We start from the raw sequence: 16,519 nt of genomic DNA, 5'->3' as shown, positions 1-16,519 counted from the left end.
GAGTCATGAAGGCTTTCTGGAGGAGGTGCCATCTAAGCTGTAAAAGGAGGAAGGGGAACAGTGCTTATGAAGGTCAAATTAAGAAGGGGATGCAGGCACAGAAGTATGGACTGGGTGAAGAAGTGAAGAAGACATAGCTCCCCAGGCCAGGCTAAATCCTGTTAGTCCTATTAGACTCTCTCCTCCAGCCCCCTTGTTTTCTACAGCGGTGGGATCCTGGTGGCAGGTCCAGGGCTACCCTATGAAGCTTCCCCTCCTTCCAGTGTCCAAGTCCACCTGGTGGAGGAGGCTGTCAGGCTAAGTTTGTCCCCCATAACCTCCCTTGTTGTTGAAGAGATCAGTTAATCAGTTGCCAAGGGACAGCTCTTCAGGTTCAGGTGAGGGAGATGGTAAGGAAGAACTAGGCTCTACCTACCCACCTACCCATACATAGGCTGGAAAGAGGACTCTGGTCAACCACCTAATCAGAACTACATTCTCATGACAAAATGAAATCCACCAAGGCTTACAGAGCAGGTTGGAGGTGCCCTGAGAGCCGAAGCACATGATCCCCCCTGGGGCATAAACAGGAAGAAAAGGGGATTCCTTCTTGAAGTCAGTATTGTGGGTTTTGCCCACCTCATATAGCTTGCACATTCTGAGGCTACACAGGAGGGAACAGAGCTAGGGTTGGTGCTCTACATAAGTTGCCTCTTTGACTCTATGTCCAGCCAGCAGGGCCAGGCCCTATACTAAAACTCTTATGGCCCATGGTTGGGCAGGGCACACATACCCTTTTTTTGTTTTTTTGGAGACAGCGTCTCACCATGTTACCCTCGGCAGAGTGCTATGGCATCACAGCTCACAGCGACCTCAAATACTTGGGCTTAAGGCTTAAATTCTTTTGCCTCAGCCTCCCAAGTAGCTGGTACTACAGGCGCCTGCCACAATGCCTGACTATTTTTCTTTTGTTGTTGCAGTCGTCACTGTTGTTTAGCTGGCCCGGGCCAGGTTCAAACACCCCAGCCTTGGTGTACAGGTGCCAAGCCACACATACCTTTTTCTAACACCTTGTTGCTGACTATTCAGGTAGGCGCATGGAAGGATGGCCCCTGACCACAAAGGGTGGCGGCCCACACGATTCCTTTGTTGGAGTCCTCTACGTCTCCCCTCTAGTTTTCCATATGTTCCTAGCCTTTGTTCCTCACAAGGTTTACACCCCCAAACTGCCTGTAGAAACCAGCTTCTGAGGGTGTTGTTGTAAGCTGTAAACTAGCTCCATCTCAAGAAAAGAGCCAGTGTCCTGCCCCCTTCTCACCTCGACCCAGACGGTTGTAAGGCTCAGATATGCTTACCTCTCTCTAGGCCACTAAGAAAAAGCCTCCAAGAGAAGGTGTAGGAGCCAGGATTCCTAAGGGCTGGTAGAGTCCACCTCACGGAGAGCCGGGATTAGGCCGGGCCTTCCGCGCGGCTCCGCCCCCAGCCCCGCCCCACCGCCCTGCCGCCCTGCGCCCTGGTGGATTTAGCTCTAAACGCCGGCTTGAAGCAGCAGGCAGGCATCTTGGCGGCGGGTGAGGCAGCTGTTCCATCCTGACCGGTGTGGTGTGTTCGCAGGCATCAGGTGCTCAGACCTGGGTGAAGGGGAAGGGAAAGAGGTTGGGTTTCAAAGGAATCCAGGGTGGGGGTCGGCTGCCCTGGAGCTCTCGTTAGCCCGGCCCAGACCCTCTGGAGTCTGCTCAGGCCCATAGGGGTCCCCAAGGGGCCCAGCTCGGCCTAGATGGAGCTTATACTGCTGCTGCCTCAGTCTTCCCTGCTGCTGTTGCTGCTGCCTGGGGTGCCTGCAACCAGCCGGGACTGGCAATGCCCACGCATACCCTACGCAGCTTCCCGAGACTTTGACGTGAAGTACGTGGTGCCCAGCTTCTCCACTGGCGCCCCAGTACAGGCCTTGGCAACCTATGACGGCGGCCGGGACGGGAGTGCTGTGTTTGTGGCCACACGCAATCGCCTGCATGTGCTTGGGCCTGACCTGCAGTCTGTGGAGACCCTGGCCACAGGTCCTGCTGGAGACTCTGGCTGCCAGACATGTGCAGCCTGTGGCCCCGGCTCCCATGGCCCACCAGGTGACACAGACACACAGGTGCTGGTGCTGGAGCCAGCACTGCCTGCCCTGGTCAGCTGTGGCTCAAGTCTGCAGGGCCGCTGCTTCCTGCATGAGCTGGAGCCAGATGGGACAGCCCTGCACCTGGCTGCACCAATCTGCCTCTTCTCAGTCCACCACAACTGGCCTGAGGACTGCCCCGACTGTGTGGCCAGCCCGCTGGGGACCCGAGTGACCGTGGTTGAGCAAGGCCAGGCCTCCTACTTCTATGTGGCATCCTCACTGGACCCAGCTGTGGCTGCCAGCTTCAGCCCACACTCGGTGTCCATACGGCGCCTCAAGGCAGATGCCTCTGGATTTGCACCTGGTTTTCCCGCGCTGTCAGTGCTGCCCAAGTACCTTGCCTCCTACCAAATCGAGTATGTGCACAGCTTCCATTCAGGAGTATTTGTCTACTTTCTGACCGTGCAACCGGCCAGTGTGACAGATGCACCTGGTGCCCTGCACACACGCCTGGCACGGCTCAGTGCCACCGAGACAGAGCTGGGAGACTACCGGGAGCTAGTCCTTGACTGCCGCTTTGCTCCTAAACGCCGACGCCGTGGGACCCTAGAGGGTCAACAGCCTTATCCAGTGCTTCAAGCAGCCCACACAGCACCAGTGGGCGCCCAACTTGCCACTGAGCTGAGCATCACTGAAGGCCAGGAAGTGCTATTTGGGGTCTTTGTAGCTGCCAGAGATGGCAGCCCTGGCGTGGGCCCCAACTCTGTCGTCTGTGCCTTCCCCATTGACCTGCTGGACACCCAAATCGATGAGGGTGTGGAGCGCTGTTGTGAATCCCCAGTGCACCCAGGCCTCCGACGAGGACTTGACTTCTTCCAGTTGCCCACTTTTTGCCCCAATCCGGTGAGCAGAAGAAAAGGGCCCCATCAGCTATGAGCAGTGTGAACATGGCTGAATACAGGCTGCTTCTTTCCACCACTGACAAGAGTCAGTGGGGAGAGGAGGCAGAGAGAAGCATTCTCTTTCAGCTAGGTCCTGAATGCTGAGGGTGGTGTGAGAAATCAGCCAAACAAAGGCCATGGTTGAGGCTCATCTCCCAGCAATGCTGGCCCCTGTCTCTGTCTCAATTTGCTCTTTCACCTTCTTGTCCATCATGGCCTCTAATTTTTTTAGGTAGTTATAGAGATAGTTGCTCCATAACTGTCTCTTCCAGCACAGCTCCCAAATGCTGGGTAGAATGATAGGCACCCCCTCCTATTTGCCTACCTCTCATCCTCTCAGGGGCACATGCAGAAAAATAGCCCCCCTCCCCATGCTTAAACATACAAGCAGATGCTCACAGATTCACACAGACTCACAGCTGCTTGCCAATACAGTTTCGCTTTTCCTTGTTTTGCTCTGCTTTTCAAAGGCAGGGGGCAGGAGTTTCAAAGAATCTCCCCTCATCTCCACCAGATTTCAGGGAGTCTCCTGGGCCTTGAAAGTCTGGGAGCTTGTTGGGGAGCCTGCATGGCCTGGACTTCATTAACCCATTCTCTATAGGGTGATTGGGGAAGGACCCAGGATATGTGGGAAGACAGCTTGGCCCTAGAATGTTCTGGAAGCCTCATCCCAGTCTTGTGCAAGTAACTATAAACATCTGGGGATGAGTAAAGGCCTAGGAGTGGCTGGTTGGAATTGGTCCACCTCAGACTTTCTTCCACCATAGTTGAGGCCCTACTCCAGATACGAGTTCTCACAGCCCATGCTGAACTGAGGGCTCCTTCCAAAGACCCTACCCTGATTTTCTCCAGCCATAGATAGAGAGAGGCAATAGAAACAAATGGGATTTCCTTAAAATGCTACCCTGAAGACAAAACTGAAACTGATTCCTTAAAACCAATGAAACAGTCCCACTAAATAGTATAAGAGATTAGAACAAAGAAATGGAGAGCAGCGCCTGTGGCTCAGTGAGTAGGGCACCAGCCCCATATACCAAGGGTGGCAGGTTCAAACCTGGCCCTGGCCAAACTGCAACAAAAATAATAGCCAGGTGTTGTGGCGAGCACCTGTAGTCCCAGCTACTTGGGAGGCTGAGGCAAGAGAATTGGCTGGAGGTTGCTATGAGCTGTGACGTGACAGCACCCTACTGAGGGCGATAAAGTGAGACTCTGTCTCTTAAAAAAAAAAGAGAGAACAAAGGAATGGGACCTATAAGTACTGCTCTCAGAGTCTCCATCCTGTGCCTCTATTCCTGTTGTGACATTCTGTACTGACTCCTTTTCAGCTCCTATTGATGCTTCAGAGGTGGGAGGAGAGATTACAACCAATGTGAAGAGGGGGATCTTCAGCATCTCTCCACTGAGTACATCAGGGTTGAGAGGCCCTAGTGATGTGGACTCCTTGCCTGGCCTGTTCTCCTTCCGTCTGGGAAGTCAGAACCTCTCCCCAGCTTGGCCAGTGATCAGTGGACCAAAAGACACCCAGCATGACTGGGCAATGCTAGGCTCCAGGAGGACTAACCTTGGGTCCTACCCACAGGCTGGCCAGGTCCTCAGGTGGTGTATGAACCAGTCTAAACAGTGTTTGTGTAGTGACTCTGAATGTGTAGACACTAGGGCAGCACCTAGGGCATGCTTATAGTGGTTGGCCTCAGGAGCCTGAGGGTCTCAGTGCTGGTGCCTTTTCTCCATGGCTTCAGGTAAGGTGCAGGTCCTCTGGACATTGGATACTTAAGCATTTTTAGGAGTCAGGGGCCTCTATCCTGAAAACTAAGATAAGGCCCGGGGGCCTAGGAAGGAACAGGCAAGGGGTGTGGACCTAGCTGGCATAGGGCCACTTTTCAGCTTCAGAGCCCCACCTGTCCCTGAGTCATATTGAAACCATCTGGCAGGCTTCTGGCTAGGGCCAGGCTGCTTGCCTGCCTCAAGTGAGGACAAAGTTCCAGTCCCCACCCACCTAGACTATAGACTCCAGGGTATGTAGTGTTTCTAGGCCCATCTATGCACCTGCTCTTGCTCCCAGGGCTACTGATCAGCACCAAGGTTCCAGGACTAGATTAAGCCTATTGGACCTGTGAGGCTCCTGCCTTGAGGAATGACCTCAGGGCTGGTGAGCAGAGCCTTGTGCACCTAGGGCTGGCTACAGAACCCTGCCTGTACCTTGCACCCAGCTCCAATACTTTATATTCATACCCTGGCTTCCTGGTTTCCCAGAAACTTCCACAGTTCTGCCTTAGGGCATGAGTATAGTCCTTGCTTGGTAAGGGCATAGGAGGCATTAGTGTCATCTAGCCTCTAGGGCCTATTCTTGACACCCAGGCTGTAGGGCCTTGGTTTATCCTTTTTGTACTCTGAAGGAGGTATAAGTAGCAGCCCATGGTATAGGAAGACTTAGAGTCTCAAGGACTATGTTACAAACCTTCTGTTGGCCAATTAATCTCAGAGTTTACCTCCTTATGCAAGTGGGAAAACTGAACCCCACTTTGGGGTTTGTTGGGGACAGTTTGCTGAAGTGCACATGAAAAGGCAGAGCAGAACCAGCAGGGGGCGGGAGAGGACTCTAGTTAAGAGCTCAGAGTTCCAGCTGGCAGGTGCAGTGGCTCACACCTGTAATCCCAGCACTCTGGGAGGCCCAGGAGGGAGGATCCCTTGACTCAGGAGTTTGAGACCAGCCTGAGCAAGAGTGAGACCCCTGTTTTTAGTTTTTCTACCAAAAACAGAAAAACTAGCTGGGTGTTGTGATGGACACCTATAGTCCAAACTACTCAGGAGGTTGAGGCAAGAGGATCACTTGAGCCCAAAAGTTTGAGGTTGCTGTGAGCTATGATGTCATGGCACTCAACCCTGGAGTGACATAGTGAGACTGTCTCAAAAAACAAAAAAAAAACTAGATCTGACCTGGCCCCTCTCCCGGGGGCTCTGAGGCCTTGGATGAGTCTGTAAGATGGGGGTGGTAAGAGCACCTGCTCTGTAAGTTGTGAGGGTGGAACGGGATTTGGTCTATGAGACTCAGTAATTTATTATCAGAATGGACAGGGCAGGGTAGGGTAAAGAATAGAGGGAGCCAGCCTTCCAGCCTGGCCTTCCCTGCCCTTGCTGCACTGAGAGCTCTCTGGGAGAGGTGGAGGCAAGTAACTGGTGGGCCAGGATCTTCTCCAGTCAGGCTGGGTGAGGAATGGGAGTTGGGCTGCTGTGGTCAACTGACAAAGGCCCCCAAGGACCAGTGCACAGGGCTGAACCCTGACTTCTTTTCCCCGACCCTCCCCAGCCTGTCCTGGAGACCACCAGCCCCAACACCAGCTGCCACCACTTCCCTCTGCTGGTCAGTAGCAGCCTCTCACGTGTGGACCTATTCAACGGGCTATTGGGACCAGTGCAGGTCACGGCATTGCACGTGACACGCCTTGACAATGTCACAGTGGCCCATATGGGCACAACTGATGGGCGTATCCTGCAGGTAGGTCTTCTTCTCCACATCCTCTTTGCCGCTAGGTCCCAGGTCTCCATCCCCATATTGCTCACAGCTGACCTGTCCTAGGTGGAGCTGGCCAGGTCACACAACTACTTGCTGTATGTGTCCAACTTCTCACTGGACAGCAGTAGGCAGCCTGTGCAGCGGGATGTCAGTCGTCTTGGGGACCACCTATTCTTTGCCTCTGGGGACCAGGTGAGGTGGGCAGGGTAAGGACCTAGGGTCAGGGCTGTCAGAGCACAGTCTTTCCATCTAATCCAGGGAGGCATCGACATACAGGTATCACCAACCTAGTTTGCAATGGGCTGAGGAGAGTCTATGGGGCCCAGTCTCCATCCCCAGCCACCCTGTGCCACCTGTCTGCAACCCCAAGGTGTTCCAGATACCTATCCGGGGCCCTGGCTGCCACCACTTCCTCACCTGTGGACGTTGCCTGCGGGCACAGCGCTTCATGGGCTGTGGCTGGTGTGGGAGCATGTGTGGCCGGCAAAAGGAGTGTCCTAGCTCCTGGCAACAAGACCACTGCCCGCCTGAGCTTACTGAGGTATGGCCTCCTTGTCATGAAACAGATAAGGGTGGGATAAGCTGAGCCTGGGTGGTGGTCAGCAAGCCTTGACCACAATCTTCCTCAGACCTGGAATATCCTCAGTATCTGCAAGGAGGGAATTCTTGGCAGAGGGAATGGCAAACTGCAAAGACTTAGAGGCAGAGGCAGGAACATGTTTGAACGAGGACTAGCCAGTGCCCCAGAATGGCTGGAGTATGGTGCAGGCAAAGGATTTTGGCAGGAGACTGGGAGAAGCAGAGGCAGCTAAGAGAGTCAAAACCCCACAGAAGGACTCAGGCTATCTGTTCCCTGCATTTCAGTTCTACCCCCATAGTGGACCCCAAAGGGGCAGTACAAGGCTAATCTTGTGTGGCTCCAACTTCTACCTGCGCCCTGCCAGTCTGGTTCCTAAAGGAACCTATCAGATCACTGTGGGCCACAGTCCCTGTCAGCTGTTGCCCAAGGATACCACAAAACTCAGGTAAAATTTGGTCCCTCCCTTATCCCTGATGGGGAAACCAAACTGCCCCTTCCCTGTGAGGTCCTGTTTTCTGCTTGTCTGGGTCAAAGGGGTATGGGGCCTGCTATGTGGCTCTCACTGCTGTCTAGGGAGATGTCTCTGTTCCTTTTAGAGTGTGCAAATGCCCTACCTATCTGTTGAGTCATGGACCAGGTAAAGTTCGTCTCTGCCCCACCAAATCCTTAGAGTCATGGGTAGAAAAATGCCATCACATCACTTAGAGAAGCCCCATGACTTGTGGTGGGCATGTAGCCAGGCCTGTGTGATTCCTGGCTAACTGCAGGGGTTCCCCTGGTGCTCCAGCCTCGTGCCCCGGAAGGACTTTGTAGAGGAGCTTGAGTGTCAGCTGGAGCCCTTGAGCACCCAGGCAACGGGGCCTACTAACGTCAGCCTCACCGTGACTAACATGCCACCAGGCAAGCACTTTCGTGTGGATGGCACCTCCATGCTGGGAGGCTTCTCTTTTGTGGTGAGGCCACCTTTCCCTATCTATGCCCTTGACCAGTGGGTGGTATAGGAAGGTAAGTGCTTGGAATGGAGGTCCTGTTCAACTTAAGCCACCTCTATGCCCTTGTAGAAGCCAATGCTGACAGCAGTGCAACCCCACTTTGGCCCACGGGCAGGGGGGACCTGTCTCACCCTTGAAGGTCAGGGCCTGTCTGTAGGCACTAGCCGGGCTGTGCTTATCAATGGGACTGAGTGCCTACTAAAACGGTATGTACCACCAAGCATGGGGATGGGAGGCTGCAGGGCCCTATTCAGGGGAGCCTCAACCAGGTGGAAGCCTAAATCCTGTTGGAATGGAGGGAAGAAGCCTCTGTCACATGCTCAGTGTGGGGAGCAGGTCCAAGAAGAAGGGCCTACTGCCCCCTCTGGCCTAGAGGCAAGAGAGCCCATGACAGAGTCCATTAGCTCCAGCTAAGGCTGTGTGGAACCTGTTCCTTCTGTGCTCTCCTACTGGGACCATCTATCTTCAGACAGACCCATGGAGTATAGGCAGGTGGGGATATGACCAACAGAGGAACTAGGGGTGACTGGCAAATCCCTGAACCCAATCCTTCATTCCTGCAGAGTCAGCGAGGGACAGCTTTTATGTGCCACGCCCCCTGGGGTTGCCATAGCCAGTGTCCCCCTTAGCCTGCAGGTGGGGGGTGCCAAGGTACCTGGTTCCTGGACCTTCCACTACAGGGAAAACCCCATTGTGTTGGGCATTAGCCCCAACTGTGGCTACATGTAAGTGCCACTTCCTTGCTCACTCTGGCCTCAGAGGTATGAGGGAGCCAACCCCAGAGAATATTCAAAGCCCACCACCCTGCTCTTTCCACAGTGGCTCCCATGTCACCATCCATGGCCAGCATCTGACTTCAGCATGGCATCTAGTGCTGTCATTCTTTGATGGGCTTAAGGCAGTGGAGAACAGGGTGAGTGGGCACTGGCCAGGAGAGAAGAAGGCTGGGCTGGTCCCCTGAGCTTCAGCACTACCCTATGCTGGGCTGAGGAGACTGGGGCAGCCATAGGTGGGGCACCTAGCTAACCATTTTCATGTCGGTCCCAGCAGTGTGAGGGGCAGCTTCCGGAGCAGCAGCAGTGCCGCCTGCCTGAGTATATGGTCCGAGCCCCCCAGGGGTGGGTGACAGGGAATCTGAGTGCTTGGGGGGATGGAGCTGTTGGCTTTACACTGCCTGGCTTTCGCTTCCTATCCCGACCTCATCTACCCAGTGCCAACCTATTTCCGCTGAAACCTGGGGAGCATGCCATTAAGTTTGAGGTAAGTGTGGGGGACAAGGGCAGGGATAATGGAGGATCAGGAAGTGCAGGCCACTGGCTGGTCCTCATGACTGTCTCTGCAGTATATTGGGCTGGGTGCTGTGGCTGACTGCGTCAATGTGAACGTGACCGTGGGTGGTGAGAGCTGCCAGCACAAGCTCCTGGGGGATGTGGTTGTCTGTCCCCTGCCTCCATCCCTGCAACTTGGCAAGGATGGCGCCCCACTGCAGGTAGGCAGCCCAGCTGACCCTCCTTGGGAAACATGGGCTGAGGACCTGCGGGCTTGGCCTGAGCTGCCATCTGCTCCCAGGTCTGTGTGGATGGTGGATGTCACATATTGGGTAGTGTGGTACGGCCAGACCCAGAAGGAGTCCCACAGAGCATGCTCCTTGGTGTCCTACTGGCTTTGCTCCTACTTGTGGCTGCACTGGTCACTGTGCTGGTCTTCAACTACTGGCAGTGGAAGAAGCAACTAGGTGAGCTCATTACTGCCACCCCGATTCATCCTCTACCCCCAAACAGTGGTATCTCCAAGTTCCTATACCTTCTCTGCCCAGGCCTTGGGGATCTTCCATACCTTCCCAGTGGGGGCTAGGCCCTAGGAGCTTGGAAACCAAGCCTGGCCACCAGGGGATATCTTTCCACAGTTTCTTCACCCAACCCAGATGTCCTGGAATCCCTGGATCATACTGCTGAAGTCATGCACCTGCCTGTGCTCCACTTGGGCTCTGACTGCAGAAATGGCCTTGGTGAGATGGTAGAAGCCCTGGAAACAAGGCACCCCCTCACCCTACCAGCCCCTCACTCCCTCTTCTCACAGAACTCCCTGCCATTGATGGTCTGTATTCCACTACTCGGGTTAACTCCTTCTCAGACAGTGAAGATGGATCCTGTGTTCCACTGCTACAGAAAGAGTCCATCTGGCTCAGGGACCTGGACTCTGCGCTCTTGACTGAGGTCAAGGATGTGCTGATTCCCCATGAGCGGGTGGTCACCCATAGTGACCGAGTCATTGGCAAAGGTGTGGGGGCCACATGGGGCAGGGGCAGAGAAGAAGTCCTAAGATGACATAGGGTCAAGGGACAATTGAGTCAGACTCTGCTCTGGCCTTCTTGCCAAACTGTGTGACCTTGGGTATACCATTTAACTCCCCTGAGCCTCCATTTGCTTGTCTATGAAATAGCGATTGGAAGAGTTCTGTTTTCAGTGGGTTCTGGTATGGATTATGTGGACATGGGAGGATTACAGGTTCTGCCATCATGCAGCTTCTGCTTGTTTCTTTTTTTCTTTCAGTCTTTTTATTCTTTTAGAGTCAGGGTCTTGCTATGTTTTTCAGGCTAGCCTCACACTTCTGAGCTCACACAAGCTCAGTCCCAAGTATCTGGGACTATAGGCATGTACCATTGTGCCTGGCTTCTGCTGCTTGTTTTTAATGTCAGATTGGCCAGTTTGGTGCTCTGAGGTCTGGTTGCCTATGAGAAGATGTGGTATGGGCCTGGAGTACCAGAGCTCCTCTCACCATTTCCCTTTTACCAGGCCACTTTGGAGTTGTCTACCATGGAGAATACATAGACCAGGCCCAGAATCACATCCATTGTGCTATCAAGTCACTGAGTCGTAAGTGGGGCGGAGGCTGGGAAAGCAGGGGGGAGCCCCAGGCCATGAGGTTTCTTGTTCCTGCTGTGCTACCACCTTACTGAGTGACCCTGAGCAGGACACCTTTATTTCTTATTGCAACCTGACCTTTGGAAAGGGCCTCCCTGCCCTGGGCCTGACTCGTGCCACTCTATAGGCATCACAGAAGTGCAAGAGGTAGAGGCCTTCCTTCGAGAGGGGCTGCTAATGCGTGGCCTGCACCATCCAAATGTGCTTGCTCTCATTGGTATCACATTGCCACCTGAGAAGCTGCCCCATGCGCTGCTGCCCTATATGTGCCATGGAGACCTGCTTCAGTTCATCCGCTCACCTCAGCGGGTCAGTGCTAAGCGAACCTTGGGTGGGGATGGAGGATATGACAACAGCTGTAGATGGAGCTGCTCTGCCCTTGCCCACCAACCTTTTTGTGCCTCCAGAACCCCACTGTGAAGGACCTCATTGGCTTTGGCCTACAGGTAGCCTGTGGCATGGAGTACCTAGCACAGCAGAAGTTTGTACACAGGGATCTGGCTGCACGGAACTGCATGTGAGAGGCCAGAGTAATGGGGTGAAGCAGAGGCGCAGGGCATGGGGATAACACAGCTGCCCGAGGCTACCTCAAGGAAGGGCCCTCTAGCCTTTGCTGTGCAGCCCTAGGCATGTCCTTCCCTCTCTGGGCCTCAATTGTTCTGTTTGCCCAGTACAAGCTTATACTGGACATTATGGCTCTGAAATTCTATAAGGAGCAGGTGGATCAGGGCCTGGTGGGATAAAGTACCAAGTAGGATTTCTCACTCTCCCAGGCTAGATGAGTCATTCACAGTCAAGGTGGCTGACTTTGGTCTGGCCCGAGGCATCCTGGACAAAGAGTACTATAGTGTTCGACAGCACCGCCACGCTCGTCTACCTGTCAAATGGATGGCACTGGAGAGCCTACAGACCTATAGATTTACCACCAAATCTGATGTGGTAAGGCCTCACCTGCTCTAGTGTCCAAATGGCCTCAGCACCCTAAGGCTGTGGGTCCCCAACTCCTGGGCCATGGACTGGTACTAGTCCATCACCTGTTAGGAACCAGGCCATAGAGCAGGAGGTGAGCAGTGGCAGGTGACAAGCAAAGCTTTATCTGCATTTACAGCTGCTCTCCATTGCTTGCATCACTGTCTGAGCTTCACCTCCTGTCAGATCAGCATCAGCATTAGATTCTCACAGGAGCATGAACCCTACTATAAACTGTGCATGTGAGGGATTTGGTTGGGCACTCCTTATGAGAATCTAATGCTTGATGATCTAAGGTGAAAATATAATGCTCTTGAATCATTCATTCCAAAACCATCCCCCTGCCCTGGTCTGTGGGAAAATTATCTTCCATGAAATGGGTCTCTGGTGCTAAAAAGGTTGAGGACTACTGACTTAGAGCATTGGGCCTTGCCTTTTTAGCTCTGAATGATCTAAGCCCAGGAATCCCCAGGCTGGGTAACTCCCACAACCCATCTCCCCACCTCTTGGGCAGATGTAAGATGGAATCTTACACTGGCCACGGCAAGAGGAGGTTAAACACTCATTGGCTCCTCACAGATAATCCGGGGCTTGCCCAGCCTCATCTCTGGGCAGGATGAGGTAGCGGGAGGAGACAAAGGGAAGACACTTATAAAGTATCAAGGAATGAGTTCTCAGTGGAGGGTGGAGTTCCCCATTTCCAGCTAAAGGACTTTGGGAGGTAGAGGCCCTGGGGGACCCACCTGCCTCCAAATTTGGGGTGAGAGTTGAGTCACCTCACCTCCCTCTTCCTACAGTGGTCATTTGGTGTGCTGCTGTGGGAACTGCTGACACGGGGTGCCCCACCATACCCCCACATTGACCCTTTTGACCTCGCTCACTTCCTTGCCAAGGGTCGGCGCCTGCCCCAGCCTGAGTATTGCCCCAATTCTCTGTGAGTATGTGGAGGTGATAGTGGGGAGGGAGACAGAGTTCCTGCTTGGCTTTCTGACTAACCCTCTGGTTGACCAGCAAAAGGACCCTCTGTGGGCCTCAGTTTCCTTACCTACGGGCTGGTCCCACCCCCATGCAGGGCAGGACACTGGGAAGACTTCACAGTTGCCATGGTAACAGCATTCTGAACTCAGGAGTCTGAGTTGAAGCTGGAGATTTGATTTCCTAGAACTGTTCCCCAAATCCTCCTAAGGGGGTCTGTTTACCATCTTTTCCACTAAGCTTCAAGGAAAGATGCCATTAGCTCCCACAGCAGCCCCCTCTATATCTTCAGATCAAGATTTTTTGTCAGTGATAGATTTCAGACTCCCTATTCCTGGAGGGATGATGGCAGCTGTGTTGTCCTGTGTTGTGCCTGAGAGGTGGGTTTGGGGCTGACATTTAACATCATAACTAGCAAGCATGCCTCAGCTATGTCCTGGTCTGCGTAGTTAAAACAGGAAGAACCAGATTACAGGTAAAAGTAGTTGGTGTCACCTGTCTCAAGCTGTGCTCCAGAAAGGATATGAGTAGACCTTCCTCATAGTCCTACCCTGCTTTGGGTTTGATCTTTATCATTCATTCACTAATGCATCTGGTTTGAAGGGAGGCAAATTAATTTTACTGCCTATCTGCATCCAGGTTGGACTCCCTGAAATAGACTCAAATGGATATTTATGTGTAAGAGGTCAGTTGGGAGCAAAGAAAGCAGGACTAGGCAGAGGGGGAAGTTGGGCTATGATACAGATGCAACAGAGGTCCATCCCATAGGGACTATTTGAGCTGGGATAGCCCTCTGGAGTTTTCTGAAATTGAAACAAAGCATCAGGTCTTTGTACCGGGCATTAATCAGTAACTGGTCACAGGCTATTCCTAGTCTGGGGGTGTGAGCTTGGCAGAGGCAGTTCTCTTCTACCTAGGGCCTAGAGAGGACCTAGGCCAAGACCCATCAGCAAGTAACACTCCAAGCCCTGGAAGAATAATAGGGGGATCTGGGTGGCACACCACAGTGTCCACTTCACTAGGGCAAGTCCCTTCTCTGGGCCTCAGTCTTCTCATCTGTGATGTGGTGATACATAGAAATAACACTACTGGGCGGTGCCTGTGGCTCAGTGAGTAGGGCGCCGGCCCCATATGCCGAGGGTGGCGGGTTCAAACCCAGCCCCGGCCAAACTGCAACAAAAACATAGCCAGGCGTTGTGGTGGGCGCCTGTAGTCCCAGCTACTCGGAAGGCTGAGGCAAGAGAATCGCGTAAGCCCAAGAGCTGGAGGTTACTGTGAGCTGTGTGACGCCACGGCACTCTACCCGAGGGCGGTACAGTGAGACTCTGTCTCTACAAAAAAAAAAAAAAAAAGAAATAACACACGGGCGGTGCCTGTGGCTCAGGGAGTAGGGCGCCAGTCCCATATGCCAGAGGTGGAGGGTTCAAACCTAGCCCTGGCCAAAACCAAAAAAAAAAAAAAAAAAGAAATAACACTACTAACCTTGGAAAACCTGAGAATTATATGGAGTATCATTAAGGCAGGGATGACATCCCCAAGATAATAGGACCCACCAGGTAAACCCAAAGAACTTCTGCTTGGGAACCAGGGTGTCACAGGTGCTACCACACTGTCCTGCTTCAGGATTTTTTTTTTTTTTGAGACGGAGCCTCAAGCTGTTGCCCTGGGTAGAGTACCATAGCATCACAGCGCACAGCAACCTACAACTCCTGGGCTTACGTGATTCTCTTGCCTCAGCCTCCCAAGTAGCTGACACTACAGGCACCCACCACAACACCTGGATAATTTTTGGTTGTAGTTGTCATTGTTGTTTGGCAGGTCTGGGTTGGATTTGAACCCGCCAGCTCTGGTGTATGTGGCTGGCGCCTTAGCTGCTTGAGCTATAGGCACTGAGCCACTTCAGGACTTTTTATCCCTATTTCACTGAACCCAGGCTTTCTTTGTGGAAGACCTGTGATGATAATCATGATAGCTTGTGAGTTGAGTTGTGTGCTAAGTATTTCACAGGCATCGTTTCACTCTATGTCCCTACTTCTCTATGACCAGAGGAGGACCCAGAGGCAGAGAGAGGTTAAGGAACTTGCCCAAGAAGGCACAGCCCAGGTCATAGAACATAGAAGCCCTTAACCCCTGAGGTAATTCAACTTCTGCAAGGTGGGAAGGCAAGACTGGAAAACAATCAAGTGATGCCCTTGATTGGGCAGTGCTGACCCTAGGCCCTGTCACCTGTCCTCATCCCTACGTGGCCCATCAGGGGTTTAGCAGCAGATGGGCATGCCTTGCCCCTGACATTTTCCTCCTCCCCACAGGTACCAGGTGATGCGGCGATGCTGGTCGATGGACCCAGAAGAGAGACCTACATTTGGAGCACTAGTAAGGGAAGTGGAACGGGTAGTAGCCGCACTACTTGGAGACCATTATGTGCAGCTCCCCGGAACCTATGTGAACCTGGGCCCTGGAACCTCAGATGAGGTGAACCTGCTCCCAGAATAGCCACTGTCCCCACCTGTGCACAGGAGCACATGACAGCCCCAACCACTCTCAGAGCCACCTCAGTCTACTTGACCTAATCCCTGGGCTGGACCTTCTTAGCAGCCTGGAGCTTACCCCAAGTTGCCTCTGGGCCACGCCAGGCTGGAGTGCAGTGGACCTCCACCTGTCCCTGCCCTTTAACCTTCAGAGGCGATAGGTGAGTAGGGCACATTAGATCCTTCTCTCCACAGAGTGAACCAGTTAGGGCAACGCTCCTGAAACATGTATTTATAGAGTGCTTGCTATGTACCATGTCTGCTGGGCACAGGGTCTCAGCAGTAACTATACAGACACTGACTTTTCAACCAGTAAAGGAACAAATTAATGTTTAAGTACAAATTGTTATAAATGATGTAAAAGAATGACAGGTGGCTGCTTTGATGAAAAGGAAAACTGCTTTAAATAGAAATGTAAATAGAGAGGTGAAGGATGCCTCTCAGAAGGTGACATTTTTGCTGAGGCACTATTAGGTGGGGAAAAGCCACAAGAATCAGAGTTAGAGAAAGAGAGTTTTTAGCAGTATGAGCAGCACACACAAAGCCTCTAAAGCCGGAATGGGGTTGAATCAATAAGAAGACTCCAGATAGGCTTAGGGCAGTGGCTCACACTTATAATCCTAACACTCTGGGAGGCCAAGGTGGGTGGATCATTTGAGAACAACCTGAACAAGAATGAGATTTGGGTTTGGCGCTTATAGCTCAGCAGCTAGGGCGCCAACCATGTATATTGGAGCTGTCAGGTTCAAACTTGGCCTGGGCCGGACAAACAACAATGACAACTACAACCAAAAAATAATCTGGGCATTGTGGCGGGCGCCTATAGTCCCAGCTACTTGGGAGGCTGAGGCAAGAGAATCGCTTAAGCCCAAGAGTTGGAGGTTGCTGTGAGCTGTGATGCCATAGCACTCTAATATTAGAGGGTGACATAGTGAGACTGTCTCAAAAAAAAAAAGAGTGAGATCCCATTTCTACTAAAAAAAAAAAAAAGGCTCAGTGCCCGTAGCTTAGCA

At 52.9% G+C, this 16,519-nt stretch overlaps 1 protein-coding gene across 4 annotated transcripts; it reads left to right on the top strand.

The window, feature by feature from the left end:
- The first annotated feature begins 1,467 nt into the window (after positions 1-1,467).
- On the top strand, positions 1,468-16,116 carry MST1R (macrophage stimulating 1 receptor). Of its 4 annotated transcripts, none has more exons than XM_053600256.1 (20): positions 1,471-2,986; positions 6,332-6,520; positions 6,602-6,730; positions 6,909-7,079; positions 7,403-7,563; positions 7,906-8,071; positions 8,180-8,316; positions 8,674-8,835; positions 8,930-9,023; positions 9,158-9,370; positions 9,453-9,599; positions 9,680-9,845; positions 10,017-10,118; positions 10,190-10,390; positions 10,906-10,986; positions 11,162-11,343; positions 11,481-11,551; positions 11,808-11,973; positions 12,801-12,937; positions 15,288-16,116. In XM_053600256.1, the coding sequence occupies exons 1-20, from the start codon at positions 1,757-1,759 to the stop codon at positions 15,469-15,471; spliced, it is 4,089 nt and encodes a 1,362-aa protein (XP_053456231.1). In that variant the 5' UTR covers positions 1,471-1,756; the 3' UTR covers positions 15,472-16,116. The 4 variants fall into 4 exon arrangements, with proteins under 4 accessions (XP_053456232.1, XP_053456231.1, XP_053456230.1 ...); XM_053600255.1 differs by having other exon boundaries at positions 1,473-2,986; positions 9,161-9,370; positions 11,442-11,551; positions 15,288-16,112; XM_053600254.1 differs by having other exon boundaries at positions 1,473-2,986; positions 11,442-11,551; positions 15,288-16,111.
- The last annotated feature ends 403 nt before the right edge of the window (positions 16,117-16,519 follow it).

Source organism: Nycticebus coucang, chromosome 8 (genome assembly GCF_027406575.1).
Source record: "Nycticebus coucang isolate mNycCou1 chromosome 8, mNycCou1.pri, whole genome shotgun sequence".
NCBI classification, from domain to species: domain Eukaryota; kingdom Metazoa; phylum Chordata; class Mammalia; order Primates; family Lorisidae; genus Nycticebus; species Nycticebus coucang.
Note: the sequence above shows the minus strand (reverse complement) of the source record. Positions and strands in the feature narration are given on the sequence as shown.